Source organism: Xyrauchen texanus, chromosome 1 (genome assembly GCF_025860055.1).
Source record: "Xyrauchen texanus isolate HMW12.3.18 chromosome 1, RBS_HiC_50CHRs, whole genome shotgun sequence".
Lineage (NCBI taxonomy): Eukaryota > Metazoa > Chordata > Actinopteri > Cypriniformes > Catostomidae > Xyrauchen > Xyrauchen texanus.
The window spans coordinates 45,655,763-45,681,659 of NC_068276.1; the positions used below are offsets into that span (position 1 = coordinate 45,655,763).

General features: G+C 37.0%; 1 protein-coding gene across 1 annotated transcript in view; it reads left to right on the forward strand.

Annotated features, from left to right (window-relative positions):
* Positions 1-299: 299 nt before the first annotated feature.
* Positions 300-25,897, forward strand: part of LOC127660301 (N-acetyl-beta-glucosaminyl-glycoprotein 4-beta-N-acetylgalactosaminyltransferase 1-like) — a 144,187-nt gene continuing 118,589 nt past the window's right edge. The window contains exons 1-2 of the mRNA XM_052150459.1: positions 300-393; positions 705-918. Of these exons, the coding sequence (XP_052006419.1) occupies positions 774-918 (145 nt within the window). The 5' untranslated portion in view covers positions 300-393; positions 705-773. The remainder of the gene's footprint in view (positions 394-704; positions 919-25,897) is intronic.

Genomic DNA, 25,897 nt, shown 5'->3' on the forward strand with positions numbered 1-25,897 from the left:
TCACTGTCATCACATCCGGCGACTGGAATAAGGATTTGTGACAAACTCTGATGGCAATAACACAATTTAACGAGACTTGATAATGAAATCTCTCTACGAAGACACAATGGAATTGAAAACATTAAGTTTTATGGCTTCATAAAAGTGACCGATTGACATCACCAGATTCATTTTTGAGTGATAAAGGTGTGTTTTGAAGGACTGCCCCTCTGTTTATGCGTCCCTTACAAACGGGATTTTACGGAAATAAATGTCCCAGTTGGACTAAAGTGAACAGTATGGAGAGTTGCAGGACAAGAGAGGATCTTCCAACACATACTCTCCTGTGGTGATGCCATTCACAGCAGTACTGCGTTTAGACATGCCCATTTTATTGAGAAAAATACTTCCACGGTATGTATCCCCAAGTTTGAATACATTCATAACTGCCCATGATATTTATGAACAACTGTAGCTATTTAATTGTCATTTATAGCTAATAAATATAGCCTACCTGCAGTACATAAAACAAGGGAGTGTTTTGAATGTCATACAGTACCATTGTTTTTAAAACTCTGTTTATGAAGAATAACTATAACATAGCCTACTATTTAGATGTTGAATAGGTCTGAATTTGTTATCCAGACCAATCTGTTTCAATATTGTGTGAGTGTGAAACAGATAAATTCTTGTCACTTATACTCTGTTGCATTTTGACATTCCAGCTGTTCAAGATCAACACTAAACAGGGAACTGTTACTTCAATTTTACACTGAGTGGGTGATGTTGCTGTAATGAGGATGCGCTTTCCTCTGAAGAAAATCCGCAAGCAGTTCAAACTCCTTCTGCTACTCGTTTTGCTTATGTTTGCCATTAGGTTCACATATCTTCACATCAACCAAGGCAAAGCCAATAAACTCCACTTCAACTATGGGAAAGGTAAAGCACACTAAATTATAAAATACTCTAGTCTAGTATTCTCACATGCCAGCATTCTCTGAAATACACAACTCCAAACCTATCACTATTAGCCTTTCATATCAACTTAAACATTTTTATTTCTAATCAGAGAACAGTAATGCCTATTTAAGCCTCAATAAACATATCCTTATAGCTTTAAATGGCATTGTAAACAAAACCGCAATTGTGCAAAGTTCATTGTGAGAATCAGACTATTCATAATTATCAATTCAATGTGTCTATTTGGTTTCATTAGCTAGCAGTAAGGAGAAGGGAATATAGAACAATGGAGCTGTCCAGTGCTGAAGCCACTGTATGTCTAAATAAGGAATTTTTTAAGGTTAAAGTTTAATTATTGCTATTTTTTGCACAGCAAACTGCTGATTATTCCTAAAATAATTTGTACCCTAGGCTGCACAACCATTAGTTTTACAGATAAGACTCGAAGCAGCTCTGTGCAAAGATGATTTTCCTTTACACTATTCAAAGCGATATTAATTCTAAGCCACAGGCAGATTTTTTCATCACTTCTGATGAATGTTCTGAAATGTACCAATTCAGCAACAAGAATTTCTTTTAATTACCATCAGAAATAATAATTTATCACATAACTACTGTATATGAGAGCAAAAGTGGCCTTTTATACATCTTGCTGTTATATTTGGTATGTGTGCATAAGGGTGGTTGATATGAAATACTTTTTAATGTATGAGTGTGAAGAGTGCGAAACCTAGATAAAAAAAATTCAAAATATTGCTAATCAAATAGAGAGGATTGAAACAGGACTTTGTGCTAAAACATGAATATCCATTATTATTATAATTATAATAATTATTATTATTTCTTCTTCTTCTTATTATTATTATTATTATTATTATTATTATATGCAATTTTTCGGTTCACCTTTATTTATTTATTACATTTAGAATAAAAGAATAGGGCAAGATTAAAGCAAAAATGTTTTTTGACACATGATGTCAATGCATGATATTTAGAATTTGTTTAATAGGTTCAATTCGATAACATGATGTGAGCATTGCTTCTTTTTAATCAAATAATCAGTACAATCACTAATTAATATAGTTAAAGGCTTACTTTGGGTTTGGACAAATTCTAAAGAGTTTCTGACGTTTAGACATTTTCCTCCAAGTATTTAATTTCCCAGCATCCTTCCTCTCATCACATTTAACCCCAAAGTTTAAGAGGGTTCTTGATTTTACCCCTATAACCATTTGAGTCACATTCTTGCTGTAATTTGCAAATGACAATCTCTTGTGCTGTTGATGTGAGGAGTCAGTCATTTGTGACCACTCCCAGGTCCTTTCTCATACATGCAAATATTGCTAACATATTTGAGGACATTTAAGACCATTTCTAATGTACCATTCTAGGCAAGATAAATTGTATTTTGTTTTTTTATCACAGTCTCTCATTAACTCTTACCTTGAAGCATTTTGTCCTCTCTTATTAGAGGGGAAGTAATTGTTGCAGATTAGTTGATAAATCTCCACTGTAGGAATACATTTGTAAATTTCTAATTATGGCATGATGGCTGAAGGCTTTTCCCCTTGTTTTTTTCCTCTGATTGATATTTAAAAATGGAGGCTGGTAGCTGTGAATTCTGTGTTGACAGGAAGATAAATTAGAGGTGCAAACTCTTTTAACCCAAGGATTAATGAAATTTGTGTTGGACCACATTGTAAGCTCTTCTTAACACACAAGGTAATACTTATGCAAATGGGTGTTTTGGACAGCCACCATTGTTATCTCAAATGAGATGTGCTAGAGGTGGGATGTAAGAGGGCTAAGCTTTAAGATCACTTCACCCTGTTAGTCAGAAGGTAGGTATGTTATGGAGGGTCCTGTGAGAATAAAGGCCTCAGTGACATAGAGAATTCAAATTGTTTGTCCATTATGCTATGCCTATGATTAAAGTCTTGTTCTAAGAATGACCAAGAAACTGGCATTCTTGAAACTAAATGTTGCTTAAAATTTAGACATGTACATTACATGTAAAATGTTACATTTAATTTGGACACAAGACATAGCTCTCATAAGATTATTCATCTTATCAAGCAGCATGAATGTCACAAATTTTTACACTTTAATCCTCTGAGGGAGAGATCCTGGATTGGATCTTAGATGACTGAACAGTCCGTTGTCAGTTGACTTCACTCAGGTCAAGGACACATGGGGCAGGTGGTGGTGCATTTAGCACCAAGACAGGAAGTGCTGAAAGCATGTAGATTTTGATGAGAATTATTTGAAAAATTTCTCACTTTGCAAAATGAAATCTCTGTTAAGATAACTAGATATGAGTCACATATTTAAATTATTCTTAACTCATTTATAGTTTACTATTATTACCCTGTGCAATCACACTGACTGTGAGATTCAAATACAATGTATTACATTGATGTTGCATTTTCAACCCATTTACATGCAAAAAATTTGCAAAACACACATTTTTTGAGCAGTTACATATATAAAAAATTCCCCTTTGGTGCTATTATTAATATTAATTATATCAGTTATCAATTGAACACCTCTTAGAATTTGCAGTTTTGTGTTTGTCCATTTGAGACCAGATGACCATGACAAAATATTAAGACAAAATATTGGATTTGTATTTAATTGGGAAAGCATTGTTCCAAGAATGCTGATATTTAGCTTAACCTTTGATAGGCCTATGAGTTTAACAGCACAAACACTTTACTACTTGTATCACTCCTCATGTCTGTGTTGTGGAGGGAATTTTTATTCCCTTATGACTCAGTACACTTGACATTGTGTTTACTAATGAATATGGGGAGTGCCTTTTTACATGACCTAGTTGAAACTTCTCTACAATAATACCAATATTCTAATATTGGCTATGGTGTTTGAGCTCCGCCTGTTTTGGCAGAAACTGTCCACTATAAAAACATATATTTATTAGTGACCAAAAAAAAATCTTTTAAGATTTATTCATTGATTCACTGAGTGACTGTTTCTGCAAATTATATCCAGTATGTGGCAACAAAATAAGCTGTGCATTTCATATTTGATACATCATTTTCTAAATCTTCTACATCAGTGATTCTCAATTTTTTATAAACATATAAAATCTAATATAAAATCTAATAAATAATATAATCTGACATTTTTGTCACTAGGCATATATTGTCCCGTTATTTCCTGTATACCTTTTTCTGTTATATAAATAAATTGTTACGAAAACAAAAATTCTAGCTAGGTTACCTATATATTCTTCATAAAATAGAATATAAAATTGATAGTGCTCGCAGGAACTATGTTAATTTACTGTATATAATTCACCTTCAAATAAAATGTGATATTAATTTCTCACCATCCTCATTCCAAACTTTTTATTTTTTTAATCTTTTATCTGTAAAACTGTTGGAGCTTATCTGTAAAAGCTCTAAAAGCATATAAAACCAACATAAACATTGTCCATATCACTTGTGTGCTACATTTCAAGCCATTCGATAGTGTTGAGTGAAGAACAGACTGAAATGTAAATTTTCAAAAATCTTCTTCTTCACCCACTCAAATATGGCTGTACAGAATTCTCTATGTTTGTTCTCATAATGGAGAGGAGCACAGAATAAGCGCTAGATGGAGTTAAGATATACACTATTGGCGTTGATAAGGAAATTGTGTATTCAGTGTAGCGCCATACTGTTGCATCAGCTGTTCTGACTGGAAGATTCTCTGGATTGCTCGTGTTTTAGGGACATTGTATGAGTAACAGACAAAGTAAGATTACTGTTATTTACTTTAATATGTTATATATATTGTCTGAGTATACTCTAGAGATACTGTTTGTAAGTTCAGTTCATTTATATCAGCTTGATCGGTTTATCACACTTGAGTTAAGTGACGTAATGCACAATGTTGATTATCTGAGGAGTTATTAACGTAATATAGCGATTATTATAGATTGTATATGAGAAGATAATTCTCTAGAACACTGAGTTATGTTATTTACATTCAATGTGTGTAAATGATGACACTTTAGTAATACTTTGCTATTTGTCTATTCTCTATTGTTCTAGAAACCTTACATATGTCCTTCTTACATATGCATCTTCATATGTCAACATCAGAGCGATCATTCAATGAATATATTATCTATCAATGACTCAGAGTTTTCTAACAGGAACACTGTGGCGGTCAGTGCATACCGATCCGGTAATTCAAACTTAATTTGTAACAATGGCATTGATGTGAGAATGCCTTTCATTAAATATTATGCACAATCGAGTGCACCTGATACCACATGAGGAGAAAAAGGCAGAGGATAAGACATTGTGCACATTGGTTCTTCCGTTCTTACATCGTTATATCAAATTTGACCCCTTGCAATACCTCCATGCCCCCTTTAATTTTATAAGATTTATTCAAAGTGGGCACTGATATTTATGTGTAATTTATGTAGCAGAGTTCAAAATTATTGATAAATTCATGCTGAAATGTTTGGAGTAAATTTCCCGCCTACTGTATTGCGGTCGCAGATCAAAATAAAATAAACGGCAATCAAAAAATTTAAAACACATTTAAAAATATATAGCAAAAAAAACAAAACAAAAACAAATCAAAAGCAAAATCATTCGAATTGCAAACAAAATAATGTTTTCATTGGTTACATTACTCTGCAAAATAGTAATGGGTGCTTTCAAATCTGTGGGAATTTTCAAACCAGAATGAGCATTTTTAAACTATCCAATAAAATTAGGGAATCTCAGTGTAGAAATCAGTGGGCATTTCCAAACAGGATGGACATTTCTAAACTATCCATTGAAAGAAGGGAATCTCCGTGTAGAAATCAGTGGGCATTTCCAAACAGGATGGACATTTCTAAACTATCCAATGAAAGAAGGGAATCTCAGTGTAGAAATCAGTGGGCATTTCCAAACAAGATGGACATTTCTAAACTATCCATTGAAAGAAGGGAATCTCAGTGTAGAAATCAGTGGGCATTTCCAAACAGGATGGACATTTCTAAACTATCCAATGAAAGAAGGGAATCTCAGTGTAGAAATCAGTGGGCATTTCCAAACAAGATGGACATTTCTAAACTATCCAATGAAAGAAGGGAATCTCAGTGTAGAAATCAATGGGCATTTCCAAACAGGATGGACATTTCTAAACTATCCAATGAAAGAAGGGAATCTCCGTGTAGAAATCAGTGGGCATTTCCAAACAGCATGGACATTACTAAACTATCCAATGAAAGAAGGGAATCTCAGTGTAGAAATCAGTGGGCATTTCCAAACAAGATGGACATTTCTAAACTATCCATTGAAAGAAGGGAATCTCAGTGTAGAAATCAGTGGGCATTTCCAAACAGGATGGACATTTCTAAACTATCCATTGAAAGAAGGGAATCTCCGTTTAGAAATCAGTGGGCATTTCCAAACAGGATGGACATTTCTAAACTATCCAATGAAAGAAGGGAATCTCCGTGTAGAAATCAGTGGGCATTTCCAAACAGGATGGACATTTCTAAACTATCCAATGAAAGAAGGGAATCTCTGTAGAAATCAATGGGCATTTCCAAACAGGATGGGCTTTTCTAAACTATCCAATGAAAGAAGGGAATTTCAGTGTAGAAATCAATGGGTGTTTCCAAAAAAGATGGGCATTTTAAAACTATCCAATGAAAGTAGTGAATCTCAAAGGTTTGAAAACGCCCACTGACTGGGAATACATTTTTGTTCTGCAGAAATAAAAGTCTTGTTTTTATTTTTTGCTCTCTCTGAAATTGTATGCTCACTTGCTGTGTTTTTCTTTGCTCAGGTGTACAAGTTCTTCACTTGCACTTCCAAATGTTGCAGGTAGTTTCATGCAAAACAGGGCAGGGTTTAGCATCCCCATTGGTCCACTAGTTCTAGACCAGTGGGGATTTATTTAAGACTGCAAGGGAAGCTCAGCTTCCCCTATAATGTCAAAAAAATAATGGTCAAATATGTACTATTGTGTAAACAATTTATTGACTAAAAATGCGTTAGAACACGTTCATCTCGAAGACGAGTTCGTTCAGAATCAGCTACATTACATATAGCAGGTCGGCTAACTCGATTTACTTCTCATACATTCCCGTAGCGTCAGTGCATTTCCCTGTTGAAGCCGAGCGTCCATTGACTTCAGTGGGGCTGCTCTGAACAGTTTTTTTCAGTGCTCCGTAAATAGACGGTCATTGGATAAATGCTGCGATTATGTCCCACCCACGGACGCTCAGCGTCTCTGGGGGTGAATGAGGAGTGGGCTGGCCCAGACTCCGGGCTTCAGCGTGATGATTGGAGGATCTGTCGAAAGACTGCATCTCCTTTTGATTGACAGCAAATCTGTACTATAAGAAGTCACTGAAGCTATTTCAGCTCAGTCCCATCGTGGATTTCTCAAGTGTAGTCGAAAGACAAACTGCTGCAACCTATTTCTTTATATTTGTTTGGTGAAATTGCTAGTCAATTTGCATAATACATTTCACACAATTATACACCACATTCCTTGTTTCAGTTTTACCAAGTTTAATATATTTTGTTTTAGAGCGTGTGTTCATTCGTTCGTTCATTCATTCATTCATACAGTAGGCTAGGCTAGCGTCGTACGGGTGAAACTGCGCACGATGGCAGACGGTGCTAATATTGTCGACCTGATTTTGGCGAAGCCATTTGAAAGTCTTCCTTACGAGGAAAACAATTCCTATTTAGAATTAAACAGCAGGGCAGATCAACACCTAAGATTGATTTAGTGCAAAAAATAGGGTAAATACGTTTATAATGTAGGCCGAAAATGAGCTTCCCCTCTTTGAAAGACCAGCAGCCGCCACTGTTCTAGACTGACAGCTCTAAGAGACTACTTGCACAAATGCTTCCACATTCTAAGTTGTGCGGCTTCCAGTTACAGTGTTCAGTGCACCTACATGCAGAGATTTATTCATTGGAAGGTAGATTATTTCTTATTTTAGTGTTGTCAGTTGATTAAATCAGCAAATCATATTTTTTGCACTAAGGTTGCATCTCAATTTTATAATTTGCTGAAATTTGCCTCTAAATATATATATATATTTCCTTTCTAAATGTAGCTAATCTCAGCACCTGAATAATAAATCAAACATATTTAACCTGAAGCAATCTGGTCATTTCATTAACACTTGTTTCATTCATTAATGATATTTCATTCCAGCTGAGATTCAACGATAAAATCCCCCATACAATGATTGTAAATTACATTTCTTTGGATACATTTCCCAGATGTTATTATTTATAAATACATTAGCTGTTATCTTCCTCTGGCCAGGCTTTAAAAATCACTCAGAACAGAATGAAACAGTTGTATTATCAAATTAAATAAATAAATAACTGTGCTAAAATATATTTAACCACACTACATATATTTAATGTATTTCAATCGTTATATCTCATTATCTTAAGCAGCTCTTACTTATGCATTTGCATTTCAACATTTATCAATATACAGTACTTATCAGTGAAACTGTGATACAAAATAAAGTTTAAAATATATAGTACGTTTAATAAAAATAGGTTGATATATGCGTTCATCGTGTCTTTCTCCTCCCTCACACATGCAACTGTATCATTGTGCGGAGTACAAGTGCAGTGCCAGTGAGATACAGTAGCTTCCCAACAGAAGTGCAAATAGCAATATGTACTTAAATAATTAAGCAAGTGTTGAGAATGGCAGGTAACTATTACAAAGCAAAATAATGATTTAAAAATACAGAATCCAGAGTTGGTCAAGTATGTCAAAATTTGCAAAGAGGCAGGACTGATGGGTAAAAAGAAGGTATAATACATAGCCAACTGAGGATGAGTAGATGACAGTATTACCATTTATCCCTTTGTAAAGGGATTAAGGAAAGGAGGCGAAAACCAGCTTGACAATATAAATAATAGTTTAATATAAAACTGAAAACACAAACACAAAAAAGGTGTCGAACAGCTGTCGACAACAGGAAGACTCCCACTGCCCGTGTGTCGAAGCCTCCCACGGCCCGTGTTGAAGCCTCCCACGGCCCGTGTTGAAGCCTCCCACGGCCCGTGTGTCGAAGGCTCCCACGGCCCGTGTTGAAGCCTCCCACGGCCCATGTTGAAGCCTCCCACGGCCCGTGTGTCGAAGCCTCCCACGGTCGGTTTTTGTATTTTGGTCCTGTTTCATGTATGTTTGTTTTAGTTCCATTTCTAGCCTTGCCATGTTCCAGTGTTTACCCTGTTTTGTACTTTGTCTATTTATTTTAGTAAATTATAGCTACATTTAGATCCTGCTCTCGTGATTTCCTTCAAACGTGACAGAACAACTGACCACACAAATGGATCTAGCAGCTATGTTCATTCAGTTGAGCAGGGAAAACTTGCCCATTATGGAGTATTCCTGTCATTTCTGCACCATTGCCTGTCTCACAGATTTTGCGGACTCTCATCTCAAGTCAGTATACCAGATTGGTTTAACAGCTCACCGATGGAGGGAATTACCTGAGATGGGACACCACACATGGAGGGAGTATGTGAGGTTAACCCAGGATCCTCTTCTCTCTGTCACGATCCTGGCTTCTTAGACTTCCACGCCTGAGTCTGCTCCAAGCCATGTCACAGCCACGCCTGAGTCTGCTCCACGCCATGTCACAGCCACGTCTGAGTCTGCTCCACGCCATGTCGAAGCCTCCCACGGCCTGTGTGTGTCGAAGCTTCCCATGGCCCGTGTGTCGAAGCCTCCCACGGTTGGTTTTTGTATTTTGATCCTGTTTCATGTATGTTTGTTTTAGTTCCATTTCTAGCCTTTCCATGTTCCAGTGTTTACCCTGTTTTGTATTTGTCTATTTTTTTTAATAAAATTATAGCTGCATTTAGATCCTGCTCTCGTGATTTCCTTATACCAACAGCCATATACCAATACGTTGAATGCACATTGTTTACATAATATTTCTGATCTGTGATATTGGACTTGTCTGCCAGAATATTCACATAAGTGCTAAAGAATGCAAAATGCGTCTTTGAACTGTAATGTCTTTAGAAACATATTACTTAATTGAAGAAAGCTATTTTCAACTTGCACATTCAACTTGATTGTTTGATGTGACACAGTTCTTAAATTAAATGAGACAAACCTTGGACCACAGTGAGATTTTGTCCATTGTCTTAATCTTCACCTGTTTATTGTTTTTCAACAACAGCCTATATACAGGTGGCTGTACCAAAATATTAATATACCTGGTAGCCCGCCCGAAATTAAAGTGCCTGGATACTGCTGAATGTTAGGGCAATAAGCGCTCTTGACAGAGAGCACTTTGAAAGATGGATGCCACGTGTTTGAGATGACCAACCTCCTGCAAAGAATATGTCCAGCAAGGACACAGGATTTGTCCATGCCCATGAAGAGGCCATGCCTCTACATAGTTGAATGCACTTTCACACCAATTGTGCATCTCGCGCCCTGTGATTCATAAGCGAGGGCACTTTCATCAACAATCCAGTGAGAGAACCTTTGCTTAAGAGATGGACATGCCTTTTGTGCGTCCTCCATAACAAACAAAGAGCTGATCTGACAGCCTAAACTGGCGGGTGCACTCAACATACACAACTCAACAAATTCCAATGTTTCGAATGGGGGTTTCATGAACACCTTCTGGTTGGGAGGGGGAGAGAAATTAGAATGTTTGTGTGTCTTGTGAAGGCACCACAAGCACTTCTCTTTTTTTGTAAGAATCTTTGTGTATCATCCCGGCGAACTCTGGCGGGGAATGAGCAGCAATGTGTGGGTGCATCTCATGGAGATAATTAACAGAGGTTCGGGAGGAGCATGTTCATGTTAATCTGACAAATCACACCCAACGAGCAGGAATATATAAGCCGCTGCTTACCTGCTTCTTGTGACAACTCTCCTGACATGAAAATCAAACCCAGGCAGATGGATCATAGGATGCAACATACCTGCAAAGCATTCGGCTCCACCAGAACAGCTCTTCCATCCAAACAGTCTCGTTATTCAACAGATTGTTTTTAGCAGTATTGATGGCTACCATGTTAAGTGCTAAAATATAGAAATATTTTTTTACCCTGTCTGTCTTTCTATGCTGCATTAGACAAAGCAGTTTATAGCGTGAAGTTGCTGCCGCAATCTGGCTGTTGCTGCACTTTAAATGTGAAACCGCTCTCTATGACTGCTCATGTGTTCTCTTATCTAAACTTTCCACCCGGAAAGCAGTCCCAGCTGCCTCTGCGAACAGGCACCATTCCGGCTTAATGATATTAGAATACAATTATTTGAAAGCAAGAGAAAAAAAGATTCAATCCTACAACCATTTCAACCCCTGCATGTTAATCGGGTTCTGCCGCACAGGTGATGCCCATTAGCCTCATTACCTCACCGCGACAAAGACAGCATCCATGCTTTTAATATGGAAATAGGCAAAGCTAGACAGACTTTCTTCTCGAATATTATAAACAGCAACTTAAACAACACACGCACTCTTCTTACGACTGTAGAGAGACTGACAAACCCCCCCAAGCCAGATTCCCAGTGAAATGCTCTCAGACAGCAAGTGCAATGAGTTTGCTTCTTTCTTCTCTGAAAAAATCAATAATATCAGAAACATGATCAGCACATCCTTGAGTTGTGCTGGGGTCAAACAAATCAAACCACAACCTGAGAAAGTAGTTACTATGTCTGATTTCAAAGAAATTGATGGCAAAATTTTGGAAGAAACCATACAGCACCTTAAAACATCAACCTGTGCCCTTAATGCACTTCCCACACCTTTTTTCAAAAGTGTGTTCAACTGTTTAGAAGCAGATCTCCTAGAAGTGATAAACTCTTCACTTCTCTCTGGGAGTTTTCCAAACTCCCTGAAAACTGCAGTTGTCAAGCCTCTCTTGAAAAAGAGCAATCTGGATAAGACCATATTAAGCAACTATAGACCGATCTCAAATCTTCCTTTCATAGGCAAGATCATTGAAAAAGTTGTCTTCAATCAGCTGAACAAATTCTTGAACTCAAATGGATACTTTGACAATTTTCAATCTGGTTTCCGATCGCATCACAGCACAGAGACAGTGCTCATAAAGATAATAAAAGATATTCGCTTAAATACTGATACAGGCAAATTATCAGTACTGGTACTACTCGACCTCAGTGCTGCATTTGACACTGTTGATCACAACATACTTCTTGACAGGCTGGAAAACTGGGTGGGGCTTTCTGGGATGGTCCTAAAATGGTTCAGGTCATACTTAGAAGGAGAGGTTATTATGTGAGTATAGGAGACCATAAGTCTGAGTGGACGTCCATGACATGCGGAGTCCCTCAAGGCTCAATTCTTGCGCCACTCCTGTTCAACCTGTATATGCTCCCAATGAGCCAAATAATGAGAAAGAACCAAATTGCTTACCACAGCTATGCAGACGACACACAGATCTACTTAGCCCTATCACCTAACGATTACAGCCCCCCATTGACTCCCTGTGCCAATGCATTGATGAAGTTAACAGTTGGATGTGCCAAAACTTTCTTCAGTTAAACAAAGACAAAACTACAGTCATTGTGTTTGGAAACAAAGATGAAGTTCTCAAGGTGAATGCATACCTTGACGCTAGGGGTCAAACAACTAAAAATCAAGTCAGGAATCTTGGTGTGTCTCTAGAGTCAGACCTTAGTTTCAGTAGTCATGTCAAAGCAATAACTAAATCAGCATACTATCATCTGAAAAATATTGCAAGAATTAGATGCTTTGTTTCCAGTCAAGACCTAGAGAAACTTGTGCATGCTTTCATCACCAGCAGGGTGGAATATTGTAATGGACTCCTCACTGGCCTTCCCAAAAAGACCACAAGACAGTTGCAGCGCATACAGAACGCTGCTGCCAGGATTCTGAGCAGAACCAGAAAATATGAACATATCACACCAGTCCTCAGGTCTTTACACTGGCTCCCAGTTACATTTAGGATTGATTTTAAAGTATTATTACTGGTATATAAATCACTCAATGGGCTAGGACCTCAATATATTGCAGATATGCTCACTGAATATAAACCCAACAGATCACTCAGATCATTAGGATGACATCAGCTAGAAATACCAAGGGTTCACTCTAAGCAAGGAGAGTCTGCTTTTAGCTTTTATGCCAGCCGCAGCTGGAACCAGCTTCCAGAAGAGATCAGATGTGCTCCTACAGTAGTCACATTCAAATCCAGACTCAAAACACATCTGTTTAGCTGTGCATTTACTGAATGAGCACTGTGCCATTGTGTGTCCGACTGTTTGTACTGTATTTTATTTTATTCTAAACTGTTTCAATTATTCTTATTTTTTTTCTTATTTTAATCTCTTCTATGTAAAGCACTTTGAATTACCATTGTGTATGAAATGTGCTATATAAATAAACTTGCCTTGCCTTGCCTAGGGGGTTGCTCTATCCAGGGATTGTTCGTCATCTTCTAACATGAATATCACGATTGTTTCTCCCTCCATAGTGCCCTTCGGAGCATGATTTATTTCATTCTGAACACCGGGGCATCATGCAACACAGAACTCCCTTCAATTTACCGATAATCTAATGACAAATTAATTTCAAACCAATTCAGCCATTTTAACGCAAGCTTGCTGCCGTGCAGCACTCTCTCTGACCATTCCACAGCGCACTGCAGTTCTACACGGCCTCTGTCCGAACAGACACAAGCTGAATTTGGCTCCGCAAGAGGCCACGTGCCACAAGCCACAACTGCGGTATCTTGTAGGTCATGGAACAAACTCCCACAACACCACAAAGCAGCGCAAATGTGCTGTACAGGTGCTACAACTGCGGTGTCCTTTGGACCATGCGACTAATTCCCACCACACCGCAAAGTTATGGAGTTAATTAACAGAGATTCAGGAGGAGCATGTTAATTTTAATCTGACAAATCATAGCCCACGAGCAGTAGTATATAAGCCGCTGCTTACCTGCTTCCTTTGACAACTCTCCTGACATACCACCTCCACCCCATCTCCACCTATTCTAAATAAGGAAAGCCCGGGGGGGAAATCAGGACTCTAGTCGAGTCTTTAGCTCCGAGCCCTCCAGTATATGGACAGCAAGCCAAATACGTTTACTGCTTCAGCACGAGATTACATTACATTCATTCTCATCAAACTCACACACCCCCGTGACTTAATAAGGCAGTTGTGTAGCAACAGGAAAGCTATATACAAGAATTTCTGCTGAGAAGTATACTTAAACGTACATTTTGTAGCGATGTAACTGCTGATGAGAGACATAACGGTTTTTATAGTGTACAAACTTTATATTCTAACCCTACCCTAAAACCTAAACCTCGCAGAAAACCTTCTGCATTTTTACATTTTCAATAAACATAATTTAGTATGATTTATAAGGGGGTTTCCTCAAGGGGACCAACTGATTGTCCCCACAATGTCAAAAATTTCAGGTTTTACTATCCTTGTGGGGAAATTTGGTCCCCACAACACACACACACACACACACACACACACACACACACACACACACACACACACACACACACACACACACACACACACACACACACATGTTGTGTTTCCATGTTTTATGGGGACTTTCCATAGACATAATGGTTTTTATACTGTACAAACTTTATATTCTATCCCCTAAACCTAACCCTACCCCTAAACCTAACCCTCACAGAAAACTTTCTGCATTTTTACATTTTCAAAAAACATAATTTAGTATGATTTATAAGCTGTTTTCCTCATGGGGACCGACAAAATGTCCCCACAAGGTCAAAAATTTCGGGTTTTACTATCCTTATGGGGACATTTGGTCCCCACAAAGTGATAAATACACGCTCACACACACACACACACACACACACACACACACACACACACACACACACACACACACACACACACACACACACACACAAAATACCTTGTTACTCCAGCAAATGCTTGAAAGCAGTGCAAGCCTGAAATATCAGTTACTAGTTCTACAGTGACATTTTCAAACTAGCAATGAATGCTTGGCATGTGTCAAAGCAAGACGCTGAATCCGTGGTGGAAGAAAATAGTCCCACTCACAAGAGCATTTGAGGGACAAAAAAAGATGTCTTGAGATCTCTGTATGTTTTAGAGCAGCATCATATTTTAACTTCCAGATCTGTGCCTAAACTATCTATACTCATACCATATGTTTATACTAAAAATAATTTTACAGTTCTCTGAATTTTCTGAGACCAGTGTCCTGAATGGCCCAGGAAGCAAGTACCACATCAAAAAAAGTCAGCAATATGTAATCACCTGCAATATATTCCTATAATCTCTCTACATCATGTATATAGGACTAAACATGTACATTTTTGAAAGGAAACCATGCAAGTTCAAAGTGAAAGTGTGATTGTAAGTGGTGTCTGACTGTCCTGGTTGGGTCCTGGTGCCTTCAAGCAGGACAGTATGCTTCATAAACCCAAACGTACTGCATCACTTATGAAAGATCTCTCGAAAGAAATTTGGCTGCATCTCATTGCCTTTGATTTCAGTTGCTGGCACCTTAAACTCTCATTGGTATTCCTGGAGGTGGCAATGCTATTCTCAGCACAACCATGGCTTTGGCTCTAAGGCTGAAGGTGTACTCTGCATGGCCCCAATCCAATCGTGGAAGAGCCATTATCATTCCTTATTTATAGCTTTTTTATTTAGAGATAGCCTATATAGAGGGTTTCAGGTAGTGTATTAATTTTTTACTTGGTTTTTAATTTTTAAAAATTTATAACATTGTGTTGGAAGTTTCCATATTGCTATTTGAAGTTTGAATGAACAATTTTCTAAATTTCATATTTGCATCCTCTGTTTCTATTGTAACCCTTAACTAACACTGACAAAGTGCCATTTTTTTACTTTTATAAGTTCATATCAGAAGTAAAACTCAGAGACAGGCACTTCTCAGTACCTTGAGCACAAATTAAGCAGGCTGTTTTGCAATAAGAAGGGATGGAAAATTGTCATCCTTTATCCATCTGCCAGGCTAATAGCACCAGATGCAGAAGACTGGTTGCTCCTTGGAAGATGGTATGGCATTCTGTGTCGTGCCATTACTGTTCATGCTCTCCTCCCGTCTGTCACCCTTCTCAGTTGATCTTTTTATGTTGGTTTATATAAAATATAATATCTGAGGTCACTTAAAAAAGGAATCTAGTCTTTCAGTGAAGAATATCAAATGTCTGAAAGACAACATGTTATCAAATCAATACTAGTGGATGGCTGATATGGGGTTTTCAGAGGATGATGACTGATAGATCCAAATTGTACTTATGTACAGTCCACAGTGCTCCTATTTAGCATTTTCATTTTGCAATTTAATATAGTTTTTTTTTCCAAATTATATTATCATCTTCAAAATTGGATTGAAATGTTTATTTGAAATATTATCCTGCAAGGAGTTAACATGGTCAATGTCACAATTTAGATTTAATGAAATTTAATGATAGCAAATGTGATGTAAATGCAATTGCTGAAATTAAATCAAAACACAGTATTAACACAATTTTTACTCTACTTAAGTAAAAATATGCATGATCAATATTGACAAGGCCATTGTTAAATTTCTGAGCTTGCCAAGGGGCAACTACTGTTTATTGGCTAATAAACAGCCAAAGCAGATACTTCCAAAATGTGCAGTTTTCAATACTCTTAACTATTTATTCACTCTAAGTTTAGAAATATATTCCGTAGATATTTTTCTGTCTTTTCGCATTGCTTATATTTGAAGACACATCATCTATATTTAGTTTGGAATACAGCCGTGTATCTTCTCTTCAAAGAGCTAGAATCTTTCTACAAACCTTTCTATAGAATCCTGTGGGTGCAGGGTCCTTGTATAAAGGATAATTTTGTGTTTTCTCAGCATGGTGCTTTGATGAGCGCAAAAGTACTAGTTGTAAGAGTGTTATAAAAAATTGGTGCATGTGTAATCTGTATAAGTATTTTCAATGTGCTGCATTTTAACACAAGCACTGTAGGAGCATGACAGAAGCCATTGTTGTGTGAATGTTACGTATGTGTGTTTGTACTAGCTCATATTTCTGAACTCAGTCATGCTTCACATTTTACACTGGTAGTCTAATACTTGCATTCATGTAAACAATGCATTGTAAATTTATTTTTACAAAATAAATGTTTTATTTTAGTAAATTCTTATCTATTAATATTATGATTTGGTGCTACACTATTAATTAATGCCACAACATTAATAATTACACCACACCACACTCTTTACTCACTTTAAAATCTGTGGTTTTAAAAGATGATTACATTCAAATTAAAATGTAAACAAGTAGTTTAAAGACCTTCAGAATAATATAGAATCGATTTCAATAGTTTTAAATAGTTCTCAATTAGTAAAGAGATATGGAGGCCCAAACCTGCAAAAATAATAAATAAATAAATGTAATAATAAAAAAAAAAATAACTAAAAGGAATAAATGTCTTGATAAAACAAATATAATTAGTTTTTAATTAAATGTATTCCTGAATTTATTTTTGTATAACTTTATTTGTTTATTATTTTCTATATTTATTTTAAACTTTTTTTTTATTTATTCATTTATTTTGCATTGTTTTTAATTTTTTTATTAAAGTGTTCATTTATTTTTTATATTTATTTATTCCCACATATATTTATTTATCATATATTTATATAATAAATTAGAATATGCAGGGAAATGTCAATCCAGGATGTGCTTCGACATTCATACCAGCCTACAGCTCTCCAAAGCCATCAATAAGCACCTCAACTCTAAATGAAACATAGTAATTTGATGCATGGTTATCGACTTAATTCGCTAAGTTGCGCAACTCTCTAGATATATGTGAAGCATCAGCTATAGATTTATATACATACATACAAAAACGATCAGGGAAATTAAGCATGATTGTATCATTTACAATGAACAATCATAACAACAGAAAACAATATTATGGATCTGCGGACATCAAAATATTAAGTTATATACGCAGAAAAAAAAAGAAAAGAATACGTTTAATTCATATCATTTATGAAACTTGCTCATTTTGTGGTTTTGTTGAAGAAACAGCTCCCCATTTATTTTGTGATATTTATAATTTACACGATATGGCTATGACCTAAATTCACATCAAAACAAGTCAAGAGTAATCGAGCACACGCTATAATCTACAATAAGCCAATGGTAAGTAGGACCAGCCCACATAATTACCATACAAGAGACAGAAATGTAAGAATACATTTAAAAATAAATACATGTGGGAATAAATAAATATAAAAATAAAATGAATGCATAAATAAATAATAATAATAAAAAAAAATGAAAGAATAAAAAAGTTAAGGAATAAAAATAAAAAGAGAAATAATAAATAAAGGAAAAAAGTCTACAAAAATAAATTCAGGAATAACTTTCATTAAAAACAAATTATGTGTTTAATCAAGACATTTATTCCTTTATTTATTTTCTTATTATTACATGTATTTATTTATTTATTTATTATTTTTGCAGGTTTTGTCCTCCATAAAGAGATCACCACATTTGTGTAAAATATCAGCTCATTTGCCCTTGAAATACATTGCTTCTCTAATTGGATTTATGTGAAAGCGGAAAATGCAAATTTTATCAGTGTAATAAAGGCTCTGTTGCTGCCTAGCAAAGCATACATGCTTAGGAGTCATTATTCTCAAACTAATTTGCTTTAGCTGTTAACACCACTGTCTTCGATAACCTTTTAAAATGAGTTGTTGCATTATCTCATCTGTTTTAACTCACTGAAGTACAGAGTATTTTGCATCTTGCACATTTAATTGGTCCCACAGAATCCATTCTATATCAGTCTAGGTAATGTGAAAGTGTTGTTCTTTCTGTTTTACTATAAGACCTGCTCTATTGTCAGTACATGGGTCTAGGGCAGTGATTCTGTTTACCTTTTATTTTCAGCATTTGCCTTAACCTAATGGAAGATATCATTCGTTGGACATGTTGGTGGATGTGTGACTGATTTTTGTTTTCAATTGTAAATCTAGTTATGTGTGTGTATGTTTGATTTCAAAGCCTGGGTTCCTAAAAGCACTGAATTGATTCTTGTGGCTTTTTTCGTAATGTTGCTGTAGCTCCTAATGCCAGTCACAAGTCACAGTCTTTCAGGCAACTGATAAGGACAGGACAGTCCCTTTCTAAGATTACTCTTTCTCTGTTGGAGAGCTGTCTCCTCATCCCTTTCATTTAATCTCCCTCTCTTTTTCTATCTCAATGTGAAACGTATCTTTTCATTTGCCAAAGAAAAGGATCTAACATATGCATGTATTCATTTATAAATATTAATATTCTGGTCGCACTTGCCATTCTTCCAGAGCTTGAAGTCTCAGCTAAAGGATTTTACTATGGGGGGTGGGGGGGGACTTCATGATTTGTGATGAGCTGGGAGTAATACTTGTCACACCCATGCTAAATCAAGTGTCAGGAAAGTCAGATGTCGATAGACTGTATGTTTGATATTTTTGTCATCCTTGTACTATTGTAGTGGTGTGCGATTTTAAGAAAAGGGCACTGGTGTCCATGTTAATGTGCATGTTTAGGTGTGCTAGTGGCTGATCTGTCACCTGGCAATATATCTCAAAGGGACTGCCTGGTGGAGTGCAGTTCCCTCAGATGTTGTAGTAGCATCTGGTGCACAGATGTTCGATTGGCTGTCAGGGTCCGTGGGTAAAGGGCAGGATGAGGCTACAGATACACCTGCTTTATGTGTGTGAGAATGTTTGTGTGCACATCTTGAATGTACAGATGCATTAAAGGTAAATGCGTTTTAATAAATTCAAATTGCAAATTCGTTTTAATTCAAATTGCATGTTTATTTGCACAGTTACAGTTCTCCAAAGATGTTCCATTGTATGGGTGCAAATGGGTGCAAATGCACATAAATTCTTAGTGTAAAACCTAAAATGGAGGTATTCAGAAATAAAGGAGTGCATCCCTTAATTTAGTAATATGCATAAAACATGCACAAATGATCTCTTAATAAGTGTTTTCTGCAACAACTTATCCTTTACAGCAATTTGCCATTCTCTGCAAACATATCCAAACACTATTACCTGAGAGCAGTTTCACTGTCAAAACCAATTGAAACACATTAACCACCTCTTTTAAAGGCCTAGACATAATCGGCCGCATTTTTACACTATACTGCCAAAAGTAACGGTGTAAATGTGAAGGGCAGTATTCATGCAGTGGGTCAAACCAATTATTTGGTCCTTCAGAGCCAGTGCTAAAGCTACTGGCTCAAGCTATGGTCAAAGCAGGACAAAGCAACACAAATGGAAATTGCTGGTCAACAAATGTTTGAAGACACTTACCATACATGTTTTCCCCACAAAGTACAAGAAAGCAGAAAGCAAGAAAGCTCATATTTTATCAAATGCTAGGCTTCACTTTTATCAAGAAGTTCAAGAAAAGACTAAGTATCGCACACTGTGCAACACTGCACAACATTTCCATTTGTAATTCATGTAATTTTAACTGTGTGGTCTTCAGTAGTTTTTACACATTCATATATTTGGGATAATGTGCATATACAGTAAACTTGTCTTAGTGCATTTCACCCCCTCTCTCTCCAACGCAATTAACTCGTGCACCAAACTCAACGAATGACTTGCCTCCGCTCATTCATGAACGAGATCCCATTCCAACTCAAATGAACGACTTGACTGATTCAGTGAAGAGCGTATTCATTCGGTAGATTATGTATATTCTATAATAAGAATAATGATATGCTTCTTCACAGCCTGCACTCAAATGCTATTGGCTCATGCTATTCACCTTATTCAGCCCTGCCCCTTTTACGCACTCCGCTCTTCTGAATTTTGTCATCTAATTTCCTGTTTGTATTGAAGCTGCTGTGAGGAGTCAATCCAAATGGGTTACGTGTGGGAGCACAGAAAGTATTTTTCACCAAGGTTTGATGGTGTGAGTTTACAGCACCTCTTTACTATGTGAAAAAACTTGGTGTTTTATTCTGTCACTCTAAATCCCACGGAGGTAAATTGGACCTGGTAGATCACATTCAGACAGCTATGACACACTGCACTTTGTCATAATACAAGCTTTTAATTGTTATACAGGCAATTCTGCTTAATTTTTAGATTTCAACTTAATGTGTTAAAATGTGTTATTTTAGATAGCTCATATTATTACTCATGCAAGTTCATTAAAGAAAATTACAATTGTACATTTTAAAATAAAATTTTCACACTACATTATTTAGAGGCTTAAATGTGATTAAAATAGTTGTTAACATAATATAAAACATACTGTTTCACATGTGTATGTGTGTATGTATAAATATAGTTGCACTCTTCCCCCATCCCCGTTTAATGCTCAATACTCACCTTAATAATAGCACGATGGGTGAATGACACGAAAAGATGGCCAGCTAGAGGTGTTGTACAGAGATAGTTTAAATAACTTTGTGTTGTCTCTTGGAGTTTAATGAGCACAGAGACACATTAGTATGTCCACAGATTGAAGGGAGAATCTTGTGTATTTATGAATGAAGTACTCTTGTTTTAAAATCTCCCCGATCTGCTTCCAGTTGTTATGACATTCCCTGAATACTTTAAAATACTCATGATAACTTTTGACAACTCTGTAACCTGTAAATCCACTTTGCAAGCAAATTAAACTTTGACATCAACACCATAGATATCTATATATCTACCGCTAGAACAGAAGTTCCGAGACAACATTTTCAGCATAGCTGCCAACGAGTTTCTCTGGTGCATAAGGTGAATAATCAGTCCTTACAGGCATCTCATGTTTCAAATTAGACCTCATTGGCTTTGAAAGGCTGAGATGTAAGTGAGCGAGAAATATGAGTCAATGAATAGAGTTGAACGAGATTCGTTCACTTATAAGATTCATTCAAAAAACTGATTTATTCACAAACCATCACTACAGTGAAGACATATGATAATGCTACTCCATAAAATGGCATTCTAGGGCATTGTGTGCTTTCAACTTTGTGACAACAGTTTGGAGAGCCCTTTTCTATTCCAGCATGACAAAGCCCCTATGCACAAAGCGAGGTCCATAGATGTTTAGAAGAACATAAAGCCCAGAACTGAACTGCATTAAACATCTTTAGGGTGAATTGGAACACCAACATAAGTGGGTGACCTCACTGAATCTCTTGCGTCTTGTGTCTGACACCTTAACACATTCCATATTTTTTATGCTTTCAGAGTCAGATTGTGGCATATGTGTGGTTTAGGTTGGTCAAAATGTTATCATAATTTCAGAAAGAATTTAAGTACAAGCTTATTGATTTCTGCATAAACACACACACACGTTTGTGAACAAATATGTGCACACGAATGGTTTGTGAATGAGGCCCAGTATTTTTTTTCTTTCCTCATCAAATAAGTTGTTCCACAAAGATATGGTTATGAGTTTTGAAAAAAGTATAAAATTAAGAATAGTCAATCAGTAGACTAGTAAATGTGAGGCTTAAGAGCTGGGCTGCCATGGATCACATAACCAGCTGAAGACTAACCACCCTTGCACAAGAAACTAATCATTGCTGACTGTAAAAAGCACATTTCTACTGTGGCATTGGTAACCAAAAACACATATCCATACCACTATGTGTTAGTATATGTCTGAGATGACTGCCTTATCGGCTAGTACAACATAAACAAAACTTTTATTTAAAATATAAATGAAAGCACAAAATAAACAAATGTATTGTCATCTTAACATAATCTTTAAGTCAAAGGTAATCAAGGAAAGCTTGTTACTCATTGACATTGAGTTCCTGCTCTATTCCCCTGACTGATAATAAATCCTGACATCACTCCCTTAGCACTGTTTGTCCTAGGAAAAAATATGTCTGTGAAATCAGTGCATATTATTTTAAGCACATTTGACACATGATTTAAATAAACCATATCAGACATTAATTTCCATTCCTATCAGTTGTCTGACACTATAAACACACAGGAAATCATTTAAATATCACCACTGTGCTGCAGTAAGCTAGATGGATTGATCTTTTATTAGAGTCTGTATTGTTAAAGAGCTGTCTTGTATGTGAGTGGGTGGTTCGATGTAGGTGCTTCTGTGTGCTGTCATGTCATCAGACACAGATCAGACAGACTGATCTCAGCGCAGGCGGCAAGTGTCAAAACCTGTCTGGCGGAATCTGTTCTATATCTCTAGCTGTATTTGCCTCATTCCCTTGCAATACCTTTTCCATATTTTAGACCTCTAATGTGTCTCCCTGATCTGCCACAGAATGTCCATGTGATTATATGGTGGCAAAAGTTTTTATATAGTCATGCCTTTGAAAGCTATTTTACCTCCCTATACAGTCTCTCTAATTGTATAATGTTAGGGAGAAATAGAAATGCAAAGTATTAAATGGAAAGTTCACCCGCTCATTTACTCATCCCCATGTTGGTATGGAAAATAAAATGTAATGGAAGTGAATGATGACTGAGTTTGTCTGTATCTAAAGTTCATGCCTAACCTGTTTCATGGAAGAAAGAAAGTCATACATGTTTGGCACATTGTGAGGATGAGTGATGACACAATTTTCCGTTTTGGGTGATCTCTTTAAATGAAGGATAATACTTGCACAGTAAAATGTTTTTTAGCCATAAAATCTGCTTTAGTAGAGAGTCTGTTCTGCATCAGAAGCTCATGTTTTGCCATCAATGAGGCTATGTAGACTGTCATTTGGGGAAAAAATAAGAAAAATTAATCAGTAGTTTATGAAGCTCAGCTCGTAAATGCTCAGTGCTGGAATGCAATTATCCACCCAAATTCCATTTACTTGCAGAAAATAATGAAGCTTATTGTTTTGAGCCAAACACAGTTGTTTACTTATAGAAGCTTTGAAACTTGACCAGATTACACTGTTAAATTGGATTAATTTGCATAGAGATTAATGACAAAGTTTGCCTTGGTATTTGACTTGTGCAAATATGTACTGATTACGGTTAGTTGAATTGCAGCTCATTAATATGTAAATATCCATGCCTTTCTCATAAACACAGAAGCCAGTTCCCTATCTGTCACTCACTCAACATTGTGTCGGTGACACTAGGGGTCGCTCCTGGGGAGCCCAGACATCTCTGATCTTGAGAAAAGGCCAATGGAAATTGCGTGTGGAATTTGCATGCCACTCCCCCGTACATACGGGTATAAAAGGAGTGACGCTGCAAACGCACATCAGATATCTTATTCGGAGCCGAGCGAACAAGTTCACAGAGCTGAATTCCTCTGCCGCCTCCATTCATCTCTATACACTGTTGGATCTACAGCATTTTCCAGCAGTCCTCCCCCTCACACACCACGGCTGTGCTGAGCAAACACCCCTGGGAGCTTCAGCATCAGAGAAACTTCACTATATATATATATATATATATATATATATATATATATATATATATATATATATATATATACACTCACCTAAAGGATTATTAGGAACACCTGTTCAATTTCTCATTAATGCAATTATCTAATCAACCAATCACATGGCATTTGCTTCAATGCATTTAGGGGTGTGGTCCTGGTCAAGACAATCTCCTGAACTCCAAACTGAATGGGAAAGAAAGGTGATTTAAGCAATTTTGAGCGTGGCATGGTTGTTGGTGCCAGACGGGCCGGTCTGAGTATTTCACAATCTGCTCAGTTACTGGGATTTTCACGCACAACCATTTCTAGGGTTTACAAAGAATGGTGTGAAAAGGGAAAACCATCCAGTCCTGTGGGCAAAAATGCCTTGTTGATGCTAGAGGTCAGAGGAGAATGGGCCGACTGATTCAAGCTGATAGAAGAGCAACTTTGCCTGAAATAACCACTCGTTACAACCGAGGTATGCAGCAAAGCATTTGTGAAGCCACAACACGCACAACCTTGAGGCGGATGGGCTACAACAGCAGAAGACCCCACCGGGTACCACTCATCTCCACTACAAATAGGAAAAAGAGGCTACAATTTGCAAGAGCTCACCAAAATTGGACAGTTGAAGACTGGAAAAATGTTGCCTGGTCTGATGAGTCTCGATTTCTGTTGAGACATTCAAATGGTAGAGTCAGAATTTGGCGTAAACAGAATGAGAACATGGATCCATCATGCCTTGTTACCACTGTGCAGGCTGGTGGTGGTGGTGTAATGGTGTGGGGGATGTTTTATTGGCACACTTTAGGCCCCTTAGTGCCAATTGGGCATCGTTGAAATGCCACAGCCTACCTGAGCATTGTTTCTGACCATGTCCATCCCTTTATGGCCACCATGTACCCATCCTCTGATGGCTACTTCCAGCAGGATAATGCACCATGTCACAAAGCTCGAATCATTTCAAATTGGTTTCTTGAACATGACAATGAGTTCACTGTACTAAAATGGCCCCCACAGTCACCAGATCTCAACCCAATAGAGCATCTTTGGGATGTGGTGGAACGGGACCTTCGTGCCCTGGATGTGCATCCCACAAATCTCCATCAACTGCAAGATGCTATCCTATCAATATGGGCCAACATTTCTAAAGAATGCTTTCAGCACCTTGTTGAATCAATGCCACGTAGAATTAAGGCAGTTCTGAAGGCGAAAGGGGGTCAAACACAGTATTAGTATGGTGTTCCTAATAATCCTTTAGGTGAGTGTATATAGATATTTATACTACGTATATATACATATATATATATATATAAAGCACATAAAAGAGTTTAATTTCTCTAAAAGAGTGGCGCAAACGGAAAGCGTCTTTTTCAAGATGCCTTTCCGTTTGTGTGTATTTGTGTGGCCTTTACCTCTCACCGTCCGATGGCCACGATCGCTGCGTCTCGTGTTTGGGTGCAACACACACGGAGTCAGCGTTCGTGGATGGTTCATGTCCTTACTGCGAGGATATGACCATGGCTACGTTGCAGTCTCGGCTA